The 23,527-nt window shown below is 33.6% G+C and overlaps 1 protein-coding gene across 1 annotated transcript; it reads right to left on the bottom strand.

Annotated features, from left to right (window-relative positions):
* Nucleotides 1–2,568: 2,568 nt before the first annotated feature.
* Nucleotides 2,569–15,537, bottom strand: LOC121423238 (lipopolysaccharide-induced tumor necrosis factor-alpha factor homolog). Its single transcript, XM_041618559.1, has 5 exons — nt 15,379–15,537; nt 7,393–7,429; nt 6,482–6,747; nt 5,774–5,922; nt 2,569–3,967 (listed from the first exon to the last, which is right to left on the bottom strand). The coding sequence occupies exons 2-5, from the start codon at nt 7,424–7,426 to the stop codon at nt 3,859–3,861; spliced, it is 558 nt and encodes a 185-aa protein (XP_041474493.1). The 5' UTR covers nt 7,427–7,429; nt 15,379–15,537; the 3' UTR covers nt 2,569–3,858.
* Between the last annotated feature and the right edge of the window lie 7,990 nt (nt 15,538–23,527).

The raw sequence follows: 23,527 nt of genomic DNA on the forward strand, positions 1-23,527 counted from the left end.
TTTCTTCAGCTGAATGGAAAAGTAAAGCCTCTTTCAAAGATATTTCTTTCACAAAATTTTCAGCTCTTGTTCTTATCATAAGGCAGATTAAGTTGACAACTTAACCGAGAATTAACCTATTGTCAAAGACATTTTCAAAGATATTTTCAAACCATACTACAGGCTTGGCAGACCTAGCAACAAGTAACTGGATTTCAATAATTGTACTACAAAATAAAATGTTAAAAATATATCAAACATGTAATTAGTAGGTTTCCAAGAAAGAAAAGTCTCAAGATTTGAATATATATATATATATATATATATATATATATATATATATATATATATATATATATATATATATATATATATATATATAGGTTTGTAAACAGTATCGGCTGTACAAAAACCTTTTTAGTGTTAAAAGGCCTGGTAACACCCTTTTCAAATTTGGATGTATAACGTTGATCCAAGATGTGAATAATGCATTGTTGTGATATTGGGCATCACTCCGGCATTACTGGATGTAACAAGGCATCTGTTAGCACTAACAACGTTTCTGTGCAGCCGGTATAGGCCTATTGTCCAATTTCAAATTAATGAATCCTAGATCTAGATGTATAGGCATATGGGGTTAAGGAAACTTATGCAACCATAAAGTAAATAAAAGATCACTTGAGAGAAACGCATCTTGTACAGTGTACATCTAGATCTTTTGGGGTCATATTCAACAGGCAATTAATATTTTTGTTCCTCATTTTTTTGACAAAGCAAACCCTCAAATATGAGAGTGCCATGGGATAATATACCTCTACAGTACACATACCTTTATTTCAATTAATGAATAACATAATCACAATAAATATTTGAATATCCATATTAAAAAAGAAACAGAATACAATATTTTCTTTCTCAATAAAAATAAACTTGCAGCCATATCTATTCCATATTCCACATATCCCAAAATAAAAAGGGGTTTAAAGAAAACAAAGATAATTAATAAACATATGTTCACAATTCAATAGTGTACTTTAAAATGGGTAAATTAAATCTTCCATATCTAAACAATTATTTGCACTAAAAAAGTAGACTACATTATGAAAATGGAATAGAATATTGAAATACAAAAACTCCCCAAATACACAGATATACCAATATACATGTGAATATAAGCACTTGAAATACAGAGTATTAAGAGTTTCACAACATAGATAATCCATATTGCATATTTATCATATATCTAAAGTATGATTACAAAGAGTTATGTGATAATACTAATAAGAATAATATGAAATTGTAAAAACATTATCACACACAATCCAACAATATAAAAGGTAATGTAGAAGAAACGGTATTTTCAAAAAGGCAAAAACCACCTTTGTTGATATCAAATTCTGATTTTAAAAAGCAGATTTTCTACTGATTTGAGCGATTTCTATGGAAAATTTCAAACTGAATTGTGGATGAATAATGAATGACCAATGTGGTGTTTTACACAAAGAAAAGTTTAAGAGTCATGCATAAATGCTGAAACACACATGATAAAACACAAAAGTGTATGATGTGGGGACCTAAAGCTACGCACTTTGTTTTCAAACGATAAAAACTATGCAAATTTCAATATTTGAACAAATTATCTTTCACTAATTTGTGGCAAATATTCTAAAGATCATTAACCAAGAAGAAAATATCACAGAACTCGCTAATACGAAAATCCCGCTGTGTTTTCCGAACACCTCTTGATTTCGCCGCCCGATGTAGAAAGGGTCCTAAAGCTACATGTACGCACTCGATTTATCATGCAAAAAATAGTATTTCCTGTACCACAATTTCTAAAATATGTTCACATTAAAGGATATATGAAATTAAAGTGAATATAACTCCGAAATTCCAAGCAGCCATTGGTTTTCTCTGTATTTAGAGATTTATTGCAGCCTCTGTTGAAAAAAAAGAATAGGAATTGTTCGTCACTCTGCAGTCACAGTTCCACACACAGAGTGCGCATTTGCCATTCAAAACTGCATGCGCGATGAGTGGTGCATAGCTTTAGGACCCACGTAGCTTTAGGACTCCCTACCATACATCTTTTTAGCATGATTTGACCGATGCAGTGATGTGTTTTATACTGAATGCAACTGGGAATTCAAATGTCTCTTAGTATAATAAAAATACATGAGATTCGTGTAGCGCACTTTCCATCTTAATTAGATGCTAAAGGCGCTTCAGAGCAGAACAAAAACTATTTACATATAATACATGTCTGAACAATAAGTCAATGTCTATCAAAAAGCACTCTTATACATGCAGGTATGTTTCCAGGTTGCCCTCGATAGTGGTCACTGAAGTCTGGGTTTTCAAACTCTGTGGGAGAGAATTCCACAGGCTAGGCCCTGCATGAGCAAAGGCCCGTTCCCCCGCATGATTTCTTAGCAACTGGAATTTGTATCATTTAAATCTTAATTACTCCAATTCAAGGTATATTTATAATGCACTATACTTTATACTTCGAATAATAGTACGATAATTTCTGAATTTTTACCATTAGAATATATCTGGTCCTAATCATACTTTGACAGTTTGACTTCATCATCTCTGTAAAATAGAAATGTAAACTCCTTTTGCATATTAAGTGGAGTTATAGTAGTACGCATAGTTTCATAAAACAAGACTCATTTGAGCTAAGTTGAATACCTCTATGCTTTTTTACGACTTGATAAAGCTTGTTCACTATGCTTCAGAACATTAATGCTACATTAGAATGAAAAGATATGATACATATCATCTAACATACATCACCATAAAATATCAAAGCCCATCTTTTGGTCAAATATATGGGATACTTGAGCATTATTTTACACTCTAGTCTTACACATAATTAGTGGCCATGGATTTTTTTTTCCGCCACTGATTGAAAATTAGAATTTTTATGTTATTTTCCCCTTTAGTACAATTTTTCTTTCTTTAAAAGGACACTTTGAATACAAATTCAATAAATGACTACCAGAAATCTACATACAAAGATCATATCCTGCAATTTTTCTGCACATTTCGTACTTGAAAAGTGGATTTATATATATTTCGAAAGTAAAAAAATGCACAGATATTTTTCACTTTGATCAGATTCCCAATCAAATATCACAAAATACATCCACGAAAACATGAATATTTTCCATCATCCACACCATAATATCCATTCACATCATGTATTACATGTAAAATGGAATAGTAACAGCCAATTTTAGGGGATTCACCAAAACTTAGGAGGCTGTAAAATATATAAATTCTAGTCAGAGCATTTAAAAACATATTTTTGTTCACTTTCATTTGGTATACCTGTATTAAGTCTGATCATTCTGTACAATTGCTAACAGTTTAGCAAACCAGGGGTCCGTTGCAGAAAGAGTTGCGTTTAAACGCAAGTTAAAAAAATCAATTGCAAGTCCAAAATGCGTGCTGTTGATTGGTTGAAAATCAAGTTGCGCATGATTTTGAGAGTTGCGATTGATTGCAACTCTTTCTACAACAGGCCCCAGATCAATTTTCTTTATACGGTCAATGTTTTAATTGAAGTACATATGTCCCACAGCCATCAAGAAAAAAGAAATCTATTTTACAAGCCAAGGAAAACAATAACAGACATCCAGAAAATTATTTATTTTGAAGATTACAATCCATCATCCATCTTCCTATTTGATGGTACATGTACTATGCACAGGGTTTCTCATGTGTTCCTGGTCCTGCATCTGGGTCTTTCTGATGATAAAGCAGGGAATCTAAATGGGACTGAATTTTGGTCCTGGGCCTCAGGCAGAGGGGAGTGAGTGACCTAGTACTTGGTTGACTTTGATCTGGGAGTTGTGGTGGCGGGTCTCGCTTCTAAAGCTGATTCCAGCGGCCTAACTGATGGTTGCACACAGGGCATGTATGGACAGCATCCTTGCAGGCATCGATACACAGTGGAATCAAGCAACAGAAAAGCCACAGTCTGCAGGTTCAAAGATCAAATTTGCAAGAATTACCAACTGAATTTTCAGTAATAATGCCATATGACGGAAGTCAAAGGAATGAAAGGATTCATTGGTATAACAATAATAATCCCAGCCATGGCGTAATTTCCTTCAGCAAGAAATTTATCCACATTGAGCTGCACTCGACCCAGGTGAGGTGAATGGGTACCCGGCAGGATTAATTCCTTGAATGCATGAGTGCTGAAAGGCAGCTCGAGCTAAAGCCGGGGTAATAATAATAATAACGTGCCTCGGAATAGAATATTTCTAGATAGATGGCGCTATATAAATGCCTATTATTATTATTATTATTGTAATGTGTTCACATAACAGACCTACCACAAGACTATAAGACAAGTATGATAACTACAAAACATTCTATTTTACTCTTATCCAATATCCAAATAACCTGGGTCAAGAATCATTACAATTTTCTACCCCAACTAAATCTTTTACCGTAATTCAATATTGCACCTGTTTATATTTTCTAAAGTAAAAATACAGACACATATTCTAGGATCCATGATATAGGACAGGACAGGAATAAAATACTCAAAGCAGAAAATGAATAGTGGGTGTGCATGTTAAGGGCTGGGAAATGTTAAAAACAAACATGCTTTAAATTTAATCCAACTTTGGTGTGTTCAAGTAATGGCAACATCCTTTATAGACAAACTCACATTATAAAGTATGTAAGATATCATTACTTCCTGAATAGTGATTGGTTCAAATAGTATTTTTATGTGACAAAATATATTTTAACTATGCTGTTGCCTGATGTCAGACCTCCATATAATTTTCACTGTACCAATATTCTGACATCCTTATTGAAGAAAACTGGATATTTCATCTCTCAGGCGCGCCTGACGTGCCGGTCAGCAAGCTGTCCCTCCCGGGCAAGTCCCTTGATTCGTTGGCGCAGGCACTAATCCGCGTTCCGCTGGGGGCAGTGGCTTAGGTAAAAGTAGGACATTCATCGCAAGTAACCGCACTCTGCAAGCTCAGCGCATAGAATTTGGTTCTAATTTATCAAAAGTTGGATATAAAACAAATATATCAGGCTTTTCCTTCCAAAGCATACATGTAGTATTATTTATTTTTCCAAGGTTGGGCTTTGCCCTTCAGGCAATAATAGTAATTACCAGACCAACCTCAGATAAATAATTCCCATTATGCTTTCTCGAAGCCTGATATATTATATTAGAATATAATCAAGTGACAAAGGAAGGGTAATGACAATCACCAAACATCTTTAATCTTAGCAAATAAAAAGGTAAAAGAAACAAAACCTATTTGTAGAAATGAATATTCAGGGATATTTTTATTCCAATTGTATCTTAATTCAGATATATAATACATCAGTATAACATAACTTAATAATAAAAAGTAAATAAAGGCGCAGTCATTCACTAGAAAATCAAATTCCAGAAAGCAATTTTAGCATTGCTACAGTGAACCCTCCCCCCCCCCCTCAGAAAAAAAAATGGACAGGTAGTTGAGTAATTTTCTACTAGTCTGCATTATCTATTCACTTCAAAACATAGATCTTAAAATTAAATTAAAATTAAATGAATGAATCTAGAAATGAGTAAGGGAATCATACTCCTATCCACATCCTATTTTTTCCAAATTTAATATCACTTGTAGGCCCACTATAGCATGAAAATCTATGGCAAAACTTTTTAACTCATTCTGAAAAATGAAATGCAAATCCTCTGAAATACAAAGCGCGACTTACTTTAAAAAGTAAAATCTGTCTCTACATGTGACAAAAATGGACTTACCCAAAGATGCAGAGCGCCCCCATGATGAGGAGAGTAAGTCCTCCAACCTCCCGACGGACGTTAGACGTCACTTGATTGTGACAATTAGGACATGTGCAAGCCACTGGAACATCTCGGAATAAAAGGTGATGATGGACCACTACACCAGGCTGATAAATACAGAATGGAGGGAAATGGACAGAAGTTTGAAACTTGTAAGTTTTAAAATCTACTTACCGGTAAGCTGAATGTTTAATACTGTCAGAATGATTTATCAAGGTCAGTACAGTTCAACATTTTTGCAACAAATGAAATTGTTGCCTTTCTCTGATCTTTTCCAAACTTTTGCTGAAGAAATGGAGAATTTGACTTCTGTAACTTGCAAAAAAATCTGATATGCAGATTTACAAGTTGATGTCAAAAGATACTAAGTCCATTGATTTTATTTTCAATATCTTTATGGGGCACAATATTGTTATAAAAAAGAACAAGATTTATAACTAAACCACAAAGTATCAAGTCTGAACATGTTCATGTGTCTCCCTCCTCCAAGCATTTATGTATGCTCTCATACTTTATATATACAGTATGTACAAATTCTTTTGCAGAAATTGTTATCCTGCAACAGGACATTGAAGTGTTCATCAACATTCCTTTTTCATATTTATGGGCAAGTCCAATATATATATATTTTTATATATATATTTTTTTACGTTTATTTTCACAAACCTGATTAACAATCACCACGTTGCTAGGATCAACTCCCTGTGGTTGACCAGTGTAGGGCGGTACAGTCATGGGAGGGGGCTGGGCTGGGTAACCGGCAGCAGGAGGGGGCTGGGCTGGGTAGCCAGCAGCAGGAGGAGGCTGCACAGGATAGCCTGATGCTGGTGGAGGTTGAGTTGGATAGCCAGGATTGGTGGGGTAACTGGATGGCTCCGCAGCTTGGGTGTAAGGGGGTGGAGCTTGCATCCCTCCAGCTTCTTGGCTTTTATCTACATAAGCCAACAAAGAAGTTGTCAGAGATGATAGGAATATATATGTTGCCAAATTTTGTAAGAGTTTCCAAAGTTTGAGAGTCAAAAGTTAACATTGAATTTATTAATTCTATAGTTCTCAAAAATAATTTTAATAACATTTAAAAAATGAAATGTTATATTTGAATGTGGCACGAGAAAAGTAAAGAAAATTATCTTTGATTATTGTGTAATTTTCCAAACAAAAAACAGAATCCGAAAGGTTATTCAAATTCATTTGTACAAGCAAATAACTGAATAAGAATATCATACTGAAAAAGGTATTTAATTTCATTTGCATCCCAATATGTTAAAGGAAAGTAGCTAATAATATTAAATTTTCATTTCTGAAACAATGTAACTGTTTATCTGCTTGTAACAGCACAGGAACTATCTCATTCAATACTTTGTTTTCATTTTTTTTAAAGGCAAGCACACAAACAAAAATACTTATCCAATTTTTTTACCTTGATTAATTTTTTTTTGGGGGGGGGGATAAATCCATGTAGCCCCAGTATTCAGTCAATTCGATAGATCTATTCAACTCCATTAAAATTTAGATTACGACTAAGAATGTGTTCATATTCCATTACTATTATATTGTTAGAAAAGAGGAAAATGTACCTTCTTGTGGGGGAGGTCCCTGAACAGCTGACATGTTCTGCAGATGAAAAAAAAAAGATTTTACAAATCATATGATATTTAGAAAACCTGTTAAGTTACTACAATTGTATTGTAATAGAAATTTGTGTAGATGAGATAGTCACTCGTGTTTTTTTTTACTGTATATATACTTTTAATCTGCAATATAAAGAGTTTTGACTAATTGGCTAAAGAAATCAATTAGGTATCAATTAAGCTGGTACTGAATGAATCATTTAACTTTTTTTTTACGTAGTGAGCCTACTCAATCAATGCTGTAGTACGGTACCCTAAAGGTTCCAACGTGGACAAAGTCTGACTGAGATATAGACGACTTCGAGATCGAAGCCGAAATAGAGCTATTCCAATGCGGCTGAATTTCAGCTGTGATTAATAACCAGTACAGTAGTACAGTACACATTAAAATTTGCAGAGCAAATCTGGGTAAAAATTGAACTAAAATCTATTAGTTTGCTAATCAAGTTGTAATTTAGCTGGCCATGGAAGTCTAATTAGTGCCAACTTTTGGCAAGTAGATCTAATCTAGATCAATTTGACAGTTGGTTTTTAAAAGCAGAAAATTTTCAGAAAAACTGCTGGTTCGATGAAACACCATTGAAAAATAACAGAATTATGAATTTTTGAAATTTTAATCTTGTAATATCAGTTAAGTAGCTCCTCCATATGCCATTAAAAAAAGGAAGTGGTGTTATTCCCTTTTATTTAAGTGTACACCCTCTATTGGTGGAAACAACGTTCTCGCCAGTGTAGAACACACGCGTCGCATGCGACACACGCAAATTCCACAAGCTCCTGGTGCGTCACGCGCAAAAAGTGAGCGACACGGGCAAAAAAAAATTATAAAAAGTGAGGGAAAATCATCGAAAATAATTGTTGCATTATTCATCATCAATCCTAAAAAATATAGAATGTTTCAGAATCATTTCGGCAACAGACAAACTATGATCTTATCACTTGACCGGATAATATCCATGCATAGACACTGGCGCATTTCCACTTCCAGCCGGCTAGCCAGCCACCCAGCCACGCTAGCTTTGCCAGCCCGCTGGCGCGGGTAGCTAGCTGAGCCAGAGCCGGACCTGCACGCAATGTTTGGAACTGAATTGTCCGCGATGCGACGTAACTTTTCATTTTTACATGATACCGTATTCTGATAACTTTCAAGTAATTTTGATTTTAAAATGAATTGTTCCATATAATTTTCCTGGTAATTACTTGCTAAGTATATTCTTAACGTTTATTCTCAATTTCTGCTGTCATGTAACAACGAAATAATTGTTGAAATTCTTGGATGTATGAACTCTAATATAATAGGCTTGGCCGGCCAGCGACGTGCGTATGGCAAGCTATTTTAACATTTTCTGATATCAAAAATTATTAGATTTATTGATATCAAGAATTAATTTCTTGAATTCATTTCTTGATATCAAGAACTCATTTCTTGATATCATAAAACGATTTCTTGATATCAAGAAATTAATTCTTGATACCCAAAAACATTTATTTTTATATCAAGAATTAATTTCTAACTTGATATCAAGAATTCATTACTGATTAATAATCAGAATGATTTTTTTGCAATAAATTGACGATCGAATTCAGAAATGAATTCTTGATATCAAAGATTCATTTCTTGTGATATCAAGAATTCATTTCTTGATATAAAAAAATAATTTCTGGATATCAAGAATTCATTTCTTTAAAAAAATCAGATTGATTTTTTGCAATACATTGACGCTCGAAATCAGAAATGAAAATGAATTCTTGATATCAAGAATTGATTCCTGAATAAATATCAGAATGATTTTCTTGTTATCAAGAATTCATTTCTTGATATCAAGAATTAATTTCTGAATAAAAATCAGAATTATTTCTTGCAATATATTGATGCACGAAATCAGAAATGAAAATGAAGACCTTGATATCAAGAATTAATTTCTTGATATCAATAATTCATTTGTGAATAAAAATCAGAACGATTTCTTGCAATATATTGATGCATGCACAAAATCAGAAATGAAAATGAAGATCTTGATATGGTCAATTCCAGCGGACATGACATTCAGACAAATTTTTGTAATTAAAAGGTTTATACAGTAGAAATAGCAGTTTTTTGTATAATTGTTACTAAGCTTATCAGACACATTTAAGTATCAGTTACATACACATAAAATTTCAAATCATTTCGTTCAACAGTTGCGGAGAAATTGCACTCTTTGTGAGCGTAACGGACATGACACGAAATGGACGAAGCATTTTTACCTCCTATTGCTTATCAAAATTCCTGTGAATTCTTAGATTGCATGCACCTGACGTTGGTGTTAATTTAACCTTAAGATCATGCTCTATCCATAAAATGGTGTTTAACAACAGTTTTACAGTGCATTCTGTATTCCTAGCTCAAAATGTAGCGTAACGGACATGACACACAAAGCGTAACGGACATGACAGTTTCGTCCACTTTTTGTAAGCGAATATAATTATTTTATTACAAGATATGGTACAAGTCTAATTGTTTTCATGTTAAGGCTAGAGGTTAGAGACACATATCATAACTGGTAATCTGTAATATCTCCTATTATTTTGCAATTTGAGAGGGGGTCTTTTTGTACAATTTTTATAAAACAAAAAAAATATTTAGAAAAATTTATTTTACACCGATTAACAACAGTTAATGAGTATTTTCCAGTTACTACCATCCACCACACCTAATTAAAGGAGAAAAAGTTGATAGAAAAGATTATTTTTTATTCATGCCCTAATATTTGATAACATACTAGCGTAACGGACATGACACCCTTACGAAGTGAACTTGAATAGCACTTCTTAGTTTCAAAATGAAAGAAATATGAATAATAAATGCAATTGTGTAACAGCAAAGAACCTTTACTAACACTCTAAAGAAAAATATGTAGATATTATTAGCAGGTATCATTAAATTAATAGCTATAGCCTAAGTGATAATTCTATATTGAATACAATGTTTGTCATACCACTACGACACACTGAGAAGACCAAATCTCATTTTTTGTGACAAGAAAACAAAATTTACCAGACCTGTATAAATCTAAGAATATATTATGGAGTGTATTGTATGATAAAGAACATGTACTAGTATTAATGTCAGTTTTAAGATTACAAAAAATGGTATTATAATTTGATAGCAGTACCTGGAATTTTCATTATCGATTATGTACGAGTTGAAAGGTAATCGGAATGTTTGTAAATAGCTTCTGAGATTTTTTGTCATTCAAAATAACTACATGTACAGTATCATCCTGAGGATAATCATCCTTTCATCAAATCTTGAATATTCTACATGTAAATCTTACAATCTTGCTTGCTGACAAATGTGGCTGTATCTAATTTTGTTGTATTGTCCGCGCTGCTTATGTACAATTGAAGATACATCATTCAAATCGTGATTATGGCTGACCAAAATACTATGATGACATAATTTATTGATCGCGCCACATTCTTTCCACGGCCCCTTTGCTTTGTGATATTGCAAAGAAGTGCCACTGTAGATTCATGGATTCATAGAGCTACATCATGAAACACAGATATCCGAATACAAACTTGCTTTTAAATGTGAGCCCAATTCCCATGCCATCACTGAAGAAGTACATGTAGAGGTTGGTGAATGTCAGATACTTTGAAGTAATATCCTCAATGATCATGAATTCACAAGTTGGATTTTTATCATGCTCCAAACTGTCAGTGCAAGAACCTAAGATAATCAAATGTTTGTTCAAACACGAATGATGCAGATTGTGAGCCGAGTATGTTGCCAGATCTAGCTGCATCTTATCCTAGTATTATGTGGCATACCGTTAATTCTCAGAAAAATCTACCAGAACAAGAGCTGAACTTTCTTCATTCACCAAGTTCTAAAAATAGCTTGAATGACATGCAGATTCTAGGAAATATTACATTCAGCTATCCTCAAACAATTGAGACTAACCCCAGTCTGTGACACTGAGCCTAATATTTTGTTTTTGTAAATGCTGCCATTTGCCATATATAAGGCGTCATGTCCGTTACGCGAATTGTCATGTCCGTTACGCCATTTTTATGAAAATGAGAAGTGGTAAGGGAAAATGATTGCTACACATGGTAGGGGGTTTAATTCTAACATAGAATCTGAATCTGCAGTACCTTTAGACAAACTTCCTGTAAGCTGTGAAAACTTTAAGTGAAAAACGTAACGGACATGACACAGATAATGGTAAAGAAATCACACAAATCTGAAGACAGATTTCTGTAAAATTGATGAATGGCATAAAATTTAACGATTATTTTCTGTTGATTTAAACATTAATCAACTATTCAAAAGTTAAAAGAGACCTCTGGGACCTTGTTTGCTTTTAGTAGAGACAGGAAAGATGAATTGTTTAAAAATAGCCACATTTTTTACATTTTGCAATATACTATTCTATTTTTTTGATGATGGAAAAAACTACAAAATTTTATCAATATTGCGATTTTTCTATTGGAAATTGAGACTTTATAGATTACTTTTTAAGAAAATTTGACTGCTTGAGTGAAATCTGAAACTTCATTTTTTCTCTAAAGTGAACATTTTCCATGGAATTGCCCATATCAAGAATTAATTTCTTGATATCAAGAATTTCTGATTGAAAATCAGAATGATTTCTTGCAATACATTGACCCTCGAAATCAGAAATGAATTCTTAATATCAAGAAATTAATACTTGACATCAAGAAATTAATTCTTGATATTAGAAAATGTGAATGAATGTTAAAACGGTTTGCGATATACATGTGGATGATTTTGTGAAAGGAAAAAAGCGAGATCCCGGGAGCGAGATGTTAATGTTATTTGTATGACAGCTAATTGCTGGATTCACCATTTATTTTTCATTCTTTCATCTAAAACAGACTATAATTTCTTGTATTGTTTTTCACATGTGTGTACAGTTCTATTGATTGATGTTCTAGGGGGGGGGGGGTGGCGTGAGATCGATGTTTAGGTATTTTTAATCGATATGTCATGCCAACTCCCCCGCCCCTAGATCCTGCATCGTACAGATCAGAAATATGCCTAAGACTTTGCAACATCTCTCTAAAGGGAATTTGAATTGCAAAATGATGAAAATGGTCAACACATTTTCGAAGTCTCAACCTGAAAAAAAATAAAGCATGGTAAAAATGAATAAGTGATTTTGTATATTTCCAATATTTCCCAACTGAAAATTAACTTACTGAAAACACACGTTCGTGATACGTAGGTGTCATTTTCAAGTGACCAAACATTAAAGCGGGAGTTCACCCTGACAAAAAGTTTATTGTAAACATAGCAGAACTTAAACATAATGATAAGCATTGATGAAAGTTTTACGAAAATCCATCAAAGACTTTAAAAGTTATTAGAATTTGTATAATTTTTTTTATTTGTATAGTCGCTGATTGAAAAAAAATCAATGAAATGTCCGTCACCACCCAAAGCAATCGCTCTCATGGCTCATGTTTTAAAATGACCTCAGTGGCTGCCCAAATGATACCCAAGAGAAACGATTTTCATCTCATGTTTACCTGATTTAATGGTTCAGCAAATCTTGGCAGATTATCTAAATTTGTTGTCGAGTGTCCTGATGACAGATCTAGCCCAGCTGCTTCACCCAAGGTATTACGCAATGTACCTTATATGACGAAGGAGGTATCACTTGCTTTGGCTGTAGCTTCATTTTTTTATTTCTTAAAGAGTTCATAGCAAAAGCCTAAAGGTATATAAAATATATTTTAACTCGTTAGGACCTCAAAATTTTTTAAAACATTCCTAATGGATCGTTCATTAATCTGACATTTTTGTGACTTCTATTTCGTTTTATTTTCTTTCCCGCGGTTGTCAGAAAAATGCGTGATTTACCGGTATATTTATTTTTGGAGAACGGGAGTCCGTACCGAAAGGTATATTAAATATATTTTAATTCATCAACACATCAAAACAATGTTAAAACATGTCCTGATAGATCGTTCATTAATCTAAAATGTTTGTGACTTTTGTTCTTTTATTTTCATTTCCGCTGTTGTCAGAAAATTGCGTGCTTTATATTTCTTCTCGGAGAACGGGAGTCTGTAACGAAATGTATATCAAATATATTTTAAATCATTAACACCTTAAAACAATGTTAAAACATGTCCTGAGATAGATCGTTCATTAATCTTAGATGTTTGTGACTTCTGTTCTTTTATTTTCATTTCCGCTGTTGTCAGAATAAATGTGTGAATTTTATTTCTGAGAGAGTTCAAAGCGAAAGGTATATAAAATATATTTAAACTCGTTAGGACCTCAAAACAATTTTACAACATACCTAATCGATCGTTCATTAATCTGAGATGTTTGTGACTTCTAATTTGTCTTATTTTCTTTCCCGCGGTTGTCAGAAAAATGCGTGATTTATATTTATTTTTGGAGAACGGGAGTCCATATACATGTATAACGAAAGGCATCTCAAACACCTCAAAACAATGTTAAAACATGTTCTGATAGATGCGTGATTTATATTTCCTCTCGGAGAACGGGAGTCCGTACTGAAAGATATATCAAATATATTTTAATTCATTAACATCTCAAAACAATGTTAAAACATGTCCCGATAGATCGTTCATTAAACTTAGATGTTTGTGACTTCTGTTCTTTTATTTTCAATTCCGCTGTTGTCAGAATAAATGTGTGATTTTTATTCTTAGAGAGTTCATAGCGAAAGGTATATAAAATATATTTTAACTCGTTAGGACCTCAAAACAATTTTAAAACATTCCTAATAGATCGTTCATTAATCTGAGATATTTGTGACTTCTATTTTCTTTTATTTTTCTTTCCCGCGGTTGTCAGAAAAATGCGTGATTTATATTTACTCTTGGAGAACGGGAGTCCGTAACGAAAGGCATATCAAATATATTTCAACTCAAGCACCTCAAAACAATGTTAAAACATGTCCTGATAGATGCGTGATTTATATTTCTTCTCGGAGAACGGGAGTCCATAACGAAAGGTATTTCAAATATATTTTAAGTCAATACAGCTCAAAACACTTTAAAACATTTCCAGACAAAAAGACCCATACATTTTTAGATAAACAGCAACTTAACATTTCAACATTTTGCCGATATCAACTCTAAGTTAGGTATTGGTGTGCGCCGCCGATTAGAACAATATTACAGTGAACTTCGCGGATTGGCAATGAAACTTGACTTTACCGGGATCAAATCATCAAAGCACATGTGAAAATCAAAACATCACGTGTAAAATCGGCCACCACCGAATCGGCGGGTTTGCGACACGCGTAAGAAAAATCCTGGCGAGAACGCTGATTGATGGAAAGTAATATGGCAAGAAAATTTTCATTTTTCAATCTCTATTTTCAATTAAGAAAAAATAATTTAAAGAATAAAATTTACATAAGAGCCAAGTTATATGATGAATAGTTGTAGTGAAAACTGAAAGTATAAGAAAATCAATCATTTGTCCCATAGAAAAAGAAAATAAGCCAATTATTGCCACCCTTATTTTGCCACACATGGATCATTTGGATGGAGGTATAGGCCTAACTGAAGGATATCATATAACCTTGTTCATGAATGAGTGGATTTCAAAAAGTCACCGAACACCCTACTAAAAATGATTGCTAAAGGTGGGAAGACATGCACCACCGCCACCATCATGATGAGTCATGTCATGACATCATCACCAACATTCAACAACACAAGTCACCCAGTTAACAACCCTCAGCAAAAACCCGGCGAAATAGCTCCTATGCAATTCGTACATCAATATCACGAAGATGTGATATACCCATTGGACCATCATTGGATACGAATTGCATGCACCAACACTGGTTAATGCCATGGACTCCTTAGTCAACTTGTCAAGAAAACTTTAGTTTCAAACAGTTAATTAACCACATTATACTCTATACTTACCGTTATTGTTTGGGGGTTACTTCGGTCGGAAGATGTTCTGACTAATCAAGGCTGTCTCATCTACACAAAATGATAAGGATATGTAGAATTACGACTCGAAATTATATCTCACGTCTCTACCGGAATTTACCTCAATAACAATCGCTAATGTGCCATACCGTACCAGTGGTGGCGCACACACAATATACGCAAAGCCCTATATAAACAAGGTTGCGACAAGAGGGGTCAAAGGTCAAATTTGAAGGATCTCGAATAGTTCCAACCGGGCCTTTTTGTCGACTGCTACCATTGGAAATGCGTGCAAAATTTTGAATCATTTTTTATAATTATATCGGAAATTGACGTTAGAAATTTATTTTAACGCTGCACATTTATATCAGTATACTAGCGACCACCTAAATTTATGAAATTTGCACGATTTTATAACAAAATACGTGAAATATCGTTGATTTGAAAAATGGCAATCGAGTTCGTCGCACGCCGTAAATGCTCACTGCTGCTGTAGCGAGCGGGACGCTGCACTGATTTTCCCCGGAACTGTGGGGCTGGATGTAAGGCTCTGCTGGTCCCCCACGGGTCGTTTGGAGAGCGAGAGGTGAGATGTATCGGTATGTCATGTGGTGCCATAAATACTAGTTTTATATCCTAAATTCTTATTGTAGATTTTGTGCCGTTGTAAATTTAGCTGAATTCAATTTTTTGGCATTATCGTGATATTGGGAACCACCATTCACTTCATACAGCAGCGCTTTATTCAGTCACATGCACGGTTCCCTATTTCCACCTCCATTCACTTTGTACACAAGTGCGCGTACACAAATCTACGAGTGGTTCCCAAAACCACGATTTGGCCATTTTTTTTACCAGAGCACTCAAAAACATGAATGATTCAGGATATCTTTGTGCTTGACTTTAGTTTGAGTTTGACTGAGTAGGCCCTTAAATATTTATTTTTGATTTCTGATATTTAAATAGGCCACAGGGCGGCACATATCAACTTGTTGGTTTTCCAACAAGTGGCCCTATTATAAAAAATAACAGCAAAAAATGTTACTAGATCTATTAATGATACCAAATAGATCTAACGTTAGTCGTTAGATCTAGATCTACATGCAGTGAGTTAAAATAAACATGCCAAAATTTACAGGAAAAAATGTATGCAAACATGTTATAAGAAAGATTATCGGTATCCTATTGGGAATTACATTCATTTAATATTAAAATCAACTTTGACAATTTGAATCAAACTTGTGAATTTAGATTTTGAAGATGAAACATATATTGCTTGATGGAAAGTGGGATAAGTGCTGTGCAGAATGCAGATATTCAATTCCACTTACCTTATTCTTAATAAGATAGAACAAAATTAATTTCAATAATTCAATTTATTTTGGGGCCAATGCATCAAATGAATTTACAACCAGGACTGAGGACTGTATCAAATAATGAAGTGCTTTATCCAGTTTAGATCAAAAGAACATAAAAAAGAAAGTAAATTAATATTTATTCATTTCAGTCACCACACAGCACAAGGTTTACTAAATGAGGATCATGTTAGGCTATTTATATCATAAAAGTTTACATTGGATAAGTGGTCTTGTCAGTTGTCACCAGAATAAGGCTAGTGCTAGTTTCCCCTTATATTCCTATCGCTACAGAATTTTTTATAGCATTCTTAATATTTCTACCCTTTATGCCCTGTAAAAACATCATGGTGTTCTTTGGATTTTATACTTCTTCAATGCCTTATATACATGTATCTCGGTGCTCTCGAGATCAACATGCTTTATTTCATTTTCATATGATACAGACCAGGGTTATCCTTATAGTTGCCACTGTGATGTAAAACTAAAACTATTCCGAAGGAAAGTGAAATACCCAAGAAGGCCTAGTACAGTACTAGACCAAAAGCATAAGTATCTGTATTTAATTGTTTTGCTGAACTGCGTTGGCTTCTCACACGTATAGTAAAGTGTCAGAAATTTTTTAATAAATCCCCAGAAATGATTATTCCTGTCTAGCCTAGTACCAATTTGGCTATAAACTCTTCGTTGTGTACTGGGTGAGTTCAATTCTCACGAGGCATATTCGAACATCATTGACCACCAAGTCTATGATAACCCTAAATGCTTTCATGGTGTCAGTACATGGACAAATGAGTTTAGTAATCCAGTTGGTTTGCATGTAGCTTCCTTTTTATTAAATATTACTTTAATTTCTGCACTGCTAATACTTTGCACATTTTCTAGACCAAGTCTTCAATCTCTGTACCATCTTAGATGTTGTAACTTCTGGAAGTTTCCATGGCGAAGAAGCATAGTGTAGCAAAAAACATCTGAGATAGTGTAGTAGGTTTCATGGTCATCATGTATTTTTCTTGGGCAAATGTTGGTCCTGAAAAGGACCACCCAATTTTGATGTTTCGACAAGTGTGTTCTTGTCATCCTACTCATGCCTTGTGTACTGAAAGCCCTCTCACTCAGACAGCAAGTTTTGTATGTGCTAGTCTTTACGTGGAGCCACACTTAAACAAGTTTCATTCGGTCTGTGCCTGCAGACTAATGCAGCCATGGCACCTCCTCACACATCCAATGCCATATAATGTTCATATTGGCATTAAAATGTATTTGCTTAATAAAACAACCTCTTTACAACTACCGGTATCTAAATTAACGCATGATCCAACTACCGTATATTATCATTACATGTACACTTAATATGAAATAAAAGAAACAAGAGGTAGAGAGTGAGAGATTGACCCTTATTTTATGCTGTTGCCACCAATGAAAGTTCTGAATTTAAATTTGGAACTTCATGAGAGTCGAACTCATCCAACATTGCACAAAATGCGGTCAGAAGACAGGCGGAATGATACATGATGCATGATTTAAAGGAGAAGATTTCAAGGAAATAAGAAAGATTGATTGCACAATGTAGCCCTACATGTATGTAATATAATCACATCTTATTACTATACTATCATGATGGAAATCAAACAGCTTACGGGCTTATCCAGTAGTTCCTCTCATCCAAAACAGATCAATCGGCAGCAATTAGGGCCTATAAAATCTATATTAAGACCTTACTTAGATAAGTTTGGTGCATCAATGATTATCTTGTCAACTAAGCATCTATTATCATTGGCTTTTGTAATACTTATCACAACATCAACAGAGTAGAGGTCTACATGTTAGGCCTTTAAAGTTTCTTTGAAAAACTACAAAGAATTGATTTTAATTCCAAACCATTTCAAATTACTTGGCCTTGTCGAAGATATTTTTGGTCTAGATATCCAACCTGTCCGGTCATGCAACTAGTGGTATGATGGGGGATGGGGTCAATTATCCAATACTACAAGGTTGTGATAACATCCATGTGGTCTAACACCACTTTTAAAAAATGCAGTGCTACATGTACATTGTAAGCTAACACCACTGTTATCACAAGGTTGTGATAACCTTGTTCGCAGTTAGTAACCTGTGTGGTGAACAAGATTGTCAATTTTCTCTTGATCTAGACTGGATGAATACTTGATATTTTGGAACAGTCAATTTTGAATATACAGTGAATTCATCATCATAAAAAAATGCCTTGGCAAAAAACTAAATTGAATTCTTGAAATTTATTATTTTTTTCTAATTAAAAAGAGAAAAAGAGAGCCTGTGGAGATGAAGATCTGCATCAGTCACAGAGGGCCTCACCAAAATATGCTCAAAATTAGAAGTTTTTGAGCACTCTTGTGAATGAAAAAAAAAAGATTTCTAAGTCTAGAATGAAAACAACTGAATGGATCTGACTTTTTGAGTGTGCATTGTACATGAATGTTGCATTGACTCAAGACAGAAAGAGTGGTTGGAGAGTGCAAGTAGATGGGGTGCTTCCACTCTTCCCGAACTTTGAGAATTTTTTTTTTCCAGGAAAGGTTCCAGAAATTAAAAAAATTCCAGGAAATTCAGGGAAATCCAAAAATTACAAGGGGGCCCCCTTCAGAAGCAAAATTGTAATGTAGAAATGCAAGCGTGCCCCTGCCCCCCCCCCTTTAATAGTGAAGTCCTTTTTATTTTTGCATGTCAAATTTTTCCTCAGGAAAATGTGCCTCCCCTTTGGAAAATCCTGGATCCGCCCATGATTACAATTAAATGACAATTTACTGTAGCAACTTAAAAATATTCATGTAATATTTTACAAAGATTTAGATCTAACATTAGATCTTCCTCCGGATCCAGACATAGGCTACGTCGTCGGAGCTCAAAATTTTCTGCCCTCGTCATTTCATAATTTTGTTCCTATTTTTCAAGAGGACATGAACAAAAAAAATTTAATTTCTTGAGTCTTCTTGGACCAAATTTAGGCTCACTGTATTATTATTGCAAGATTTTCATTAAAAATCAAAATGGAAAATTCCAGGAATTGTCTATGAATTTCAAAAAATTGGTTTTGGATCTGTGGAACATCGATGAGGGGTTTGGTGTCCGGACACTGAAAAATGAAGCCTTGTATTTGTATTTTATCTCACTTTTTTTAAATTTTTATCTCACTTCTCAGGAAAATAAAGCAAAAAATATAGCTTGATTTGGATCTGTGGAACATCGATGAGGGGTTTGGTGTCCGGACACTGAAAAATGAAGCCTTGTATTTTATCTCACTTTTTTTTTAATTTTTATCTCACTTCTCAGGAAAATAAAGCAAAAAGTATAGCTTGAATACTGCTTTTCACCATCATTATTTGTTCTTTATAATATTTTCTTACATTCTGTGCTAAAAAAAAATCAAAGACATTTCTTGTAAACTTTTCAAAATTGAAAGGAGATGTCATGAGTCCGGACCCAACCCGTCAGGAAACACAACCACAGCGTACGGTATATCGGGCTACTGAGCCAGCCGCACTGCCGGCTACAGTTGTCAGTCCCATACCGTATCTTTACTGTCATGTTTACGCCTTGGAACTATTAAAAATTAGTAAAAAAGCATGTTAAAATTCAAAATTATTGCAAACCAATCATATCAAAATAAAGGAAATAAAATTCTCATTAAAAATTATCATTTTGTTTTTCTTAATAACAATTGAAATTACCTGAAATTTGCTGTTGAAAAATCTCCTCCATTGACTTTGTACACAAACTTCGGTGAGTTTGGAACTATTGAAAAGCTCCATGAGCAAATGACGGCAACTTCCGGTGTCGCAACCTTGTTTATATAGGGCCTTGAATACACGTAGACACATAGATCAACATTTTTTTACCAAACTTTGTAGAAAGCTGTTTTTCAGAGGGAAAATATCTTTCAAAAGAAGGCAGACAAGCTGAAGGGGTAGATGAAAGTTTGAACAATATCAGATAGTCTTGAATTTTGAAACAATAGGAAAGTTATTTTGAAAATATGTGGCAAAAGAGCTGTGTTGCAAAAAACTTGCAATCAATCATCTGTCTACCTTTATATCTATTTGAAATCTATCATGAAAATAATCGAGAACCTGTTTTTTTTTTTAACTAGGAGTGTATTCTGATTTACTACATTCAAATCTATTAGTTTACAACAGAATATTTGCTATTAATTAATTGCAATTATTCTCTTGCAACTACACTTTGTCATCAATTTACATAGTTTACTTGCAAAGTTTAGTGATCTATTGCCAGATCAATCGTCATAGACAGATATAGCAGTCATACTTTCATATCCCTTGTTTGATTTCTTTCATGTCTTATTTTAACCAAATTTTCATTTGGCCAAATAAAAGATAAGTGGAAATTAGACTATGAAACTGGGCAGTAAAATCAATATATGGCAATTGCAGTGTTGCAAGAAACTTGCGATCAATATTGCAAGTCAATTTTTGTTCCCTTAATCTATCATGTCTTGCCATTAATTGCAAATTTATGATTGCTTGCCAATCTGCTTCTTGAAACAAGGAGTGTAATCTGATTTGCTTCATCTAACGTTGATCTATCAGTTGTAAAATTGGAACATATTTGTGATTGTTCGCAAATATTTTCTTGCAACACCCCCGAAGTAGGCATCAAACTACGGGTGGTGTTAAGAGCAATTAGATCAAATGGGGTAGGTTAGCCAATGTTGTATTAGACTGTCTTAGAAGTAGGCCAACTGCTTGAATATAAACCACCTTTGATATAAGTTGTGTGTTTTTTTTTGTATTCCTTCCAAGGATCAATAAGTCTGCCATCACCACTACTACAACAGTCAAATCTACCAATATTTGATAAAGCAAAGTCTAAATTTTTGCTTCCATACTTCATTGTTTACATCTTATTTATTCACATCCCAAGACATGTCCGCACCCTTCACTCCATCGCCACAATCATTGAATGATGGCTACAGCAACGCGTTCATTGCAACCAACACCTCATTCCATGGCTTAGACTCTCTTCCTTTTCCATCCCTTTTCCAAAAGTTTTCATTGTTCTATAGTTTAAGCATTCCATGCTTTTATTGGTTCTTTCTATTAATTGTGCTTGACCATGTTCATCTATCAAGATTGATCCCACCGCTGCCACAAGTTATATCACTTCACAAAGTTGTTCTTTCTATATAAGTCTCCTATGCAATCCCATATCCTTATAAAATCAACTCGTAATGCTCTTCTATCTAACAAAACTTACTTAATTTTTCAATCTAATTTGTCCCAATTTACTCAAGTTACATCATGAATAAATATGATGATCAAGAATAGCATTGACTTCATCTACCAATGAAAGTTGTGGAAATCCATCAAAATGAATAAATTGATCAATTTCATTGTTATTATACAACAAAAAAATTAAGTAAATTGACAAGCCTGTGAAGCAAAATCCAATAAAAGTTCTAAGATGATCATTATACATTTTCCTCTTGTTTTTAAACCCAAATCACATATTTTATTTCTCCAAAATCCATTGTTGGTACATTCACACATAAGCATCAGTATTGAAACCAATCCCTCCATTTTATCATTTCAAAAATATAAATTGAATAATAACGAATAAACAGAGATAATTCATTTGTACTCATCGTTTATATGATCCTTTAATTTTTTTAAATTAGGTACATGCATTATGTTTACTTCAACAAGCCATAAACATGTCATATATTTACAAAATCATTATGAAACAATCTATCGAAAGTAATGATTTTTTTTAAGTCACTTTGTTCCATGGGAACAAACAGGAAGGACTTGGCATTTTTGTTTTCATTGTAAAAAAAACATGGCTAAAAATCAATAATTTTTTGTTTTCTGAAACTCATATACCACTTATACACTTAGGAAAAAATATGATCATAAATTATTGCTAAAATACATCTATACATGGTACTTAAACATGAATTAATGTTATTTATATCCTGAAAATTTCAGCCCAATGAATAGGGAGTTATTTAAGTTTTAATATGCGTTGACAGTATTGTAGTATAGATGCAGCAGACATAAATTTGAACATCCTATATATTACACTTACATTACCAAACATTTCTTCACTATGTAAAAACTTATAAAAAAACCCTGACATGTTCATTTCACATAAGTGGCATGTAACGTACCACAGATAATGGTTTCCAACATATTTTAGGCATGTAAATAATATTTACATCAGCATCGATAATTATTTGAATTATATCTATCTTAAATGTACAGAAACTTTTCAACAATAATCCACTTTGAAATCAAAGTACTCCTCCTAGAAAGACCTTTACCAATATCACATACATGCATATTCACTATACAACAGATTCTGTAAACAATAGCAAAAAAATGACAATAATAAGGTCTCAAATTTCAAAGGTTTCTTTGTATGATATTATTGCAACTATAAACTAAAACTTACAGCTTTTTCCAATTATGTTTGTAAATAACTTAATGCTGCAGGATGTATTAAAATATAATCTAAAATAATCTTAATTCCACCAATTATTTGTACTGAAACTCTGAAAGTGATCAAATTTATCATATAAAAAACATGAACATTACACACACAATTCAAATACATAATTCAAGAGTCAAGCAAGAAATCATAAGGAATTTGATACAGAAATATAGAAAAATCAAAACTTGTAGAAATCATTTTCAGATTTCAATGAATACTTAATGAGGGGGGGACCCCAGATAAAACCTAAACATCTACCCCTTAAAATGAATCTCCCCAAACTATTTAAAATTATA

The sequence above is a fragment of the Lytechinus variegatus genome, chromosome 10 (genome assembly GCF_018143015.1).
Source record: "Lytechinus variegatus isolate NC3 chromosome 10, Lvar_3.0, whole genome shotgun sequence".
In the NCBI taxonomy this organism is placed as follows: Eukaryota; Metazoa; Echinodermata; class Echinoidea; order Temnopleuroida; family Toxopneustidae; genus Lytechinus; species Lytechinus variegatus.

What these genes read in the sequence shown, in the direction of transcription:
- LOC121423238 (XM_041618559.1), bottom strand. Translation starts at nt 7,426, where the DNA reads ATGTCAGCTGTTCAGGGACCTCCCCCACAAGAAG. An exon ending in GGGACCTCCCCCACAAGAAG is followed by an intron (nt 6,748 to 7,392) that starts GTACATTTTCCT and finishes TGGCTTATGTAG; the next exon opens with ATAAAAGCCAAGAAGCTGGA. An exon ending in ACGTGGTGATTGTTAATCAG is followed by an intron (nt 5,923 to 6,481) that starts GTTTGTGAAAAT and finishes TGTATTTATCAG; the next exon opens with CCTGGTGTAGTGGTCCATCA.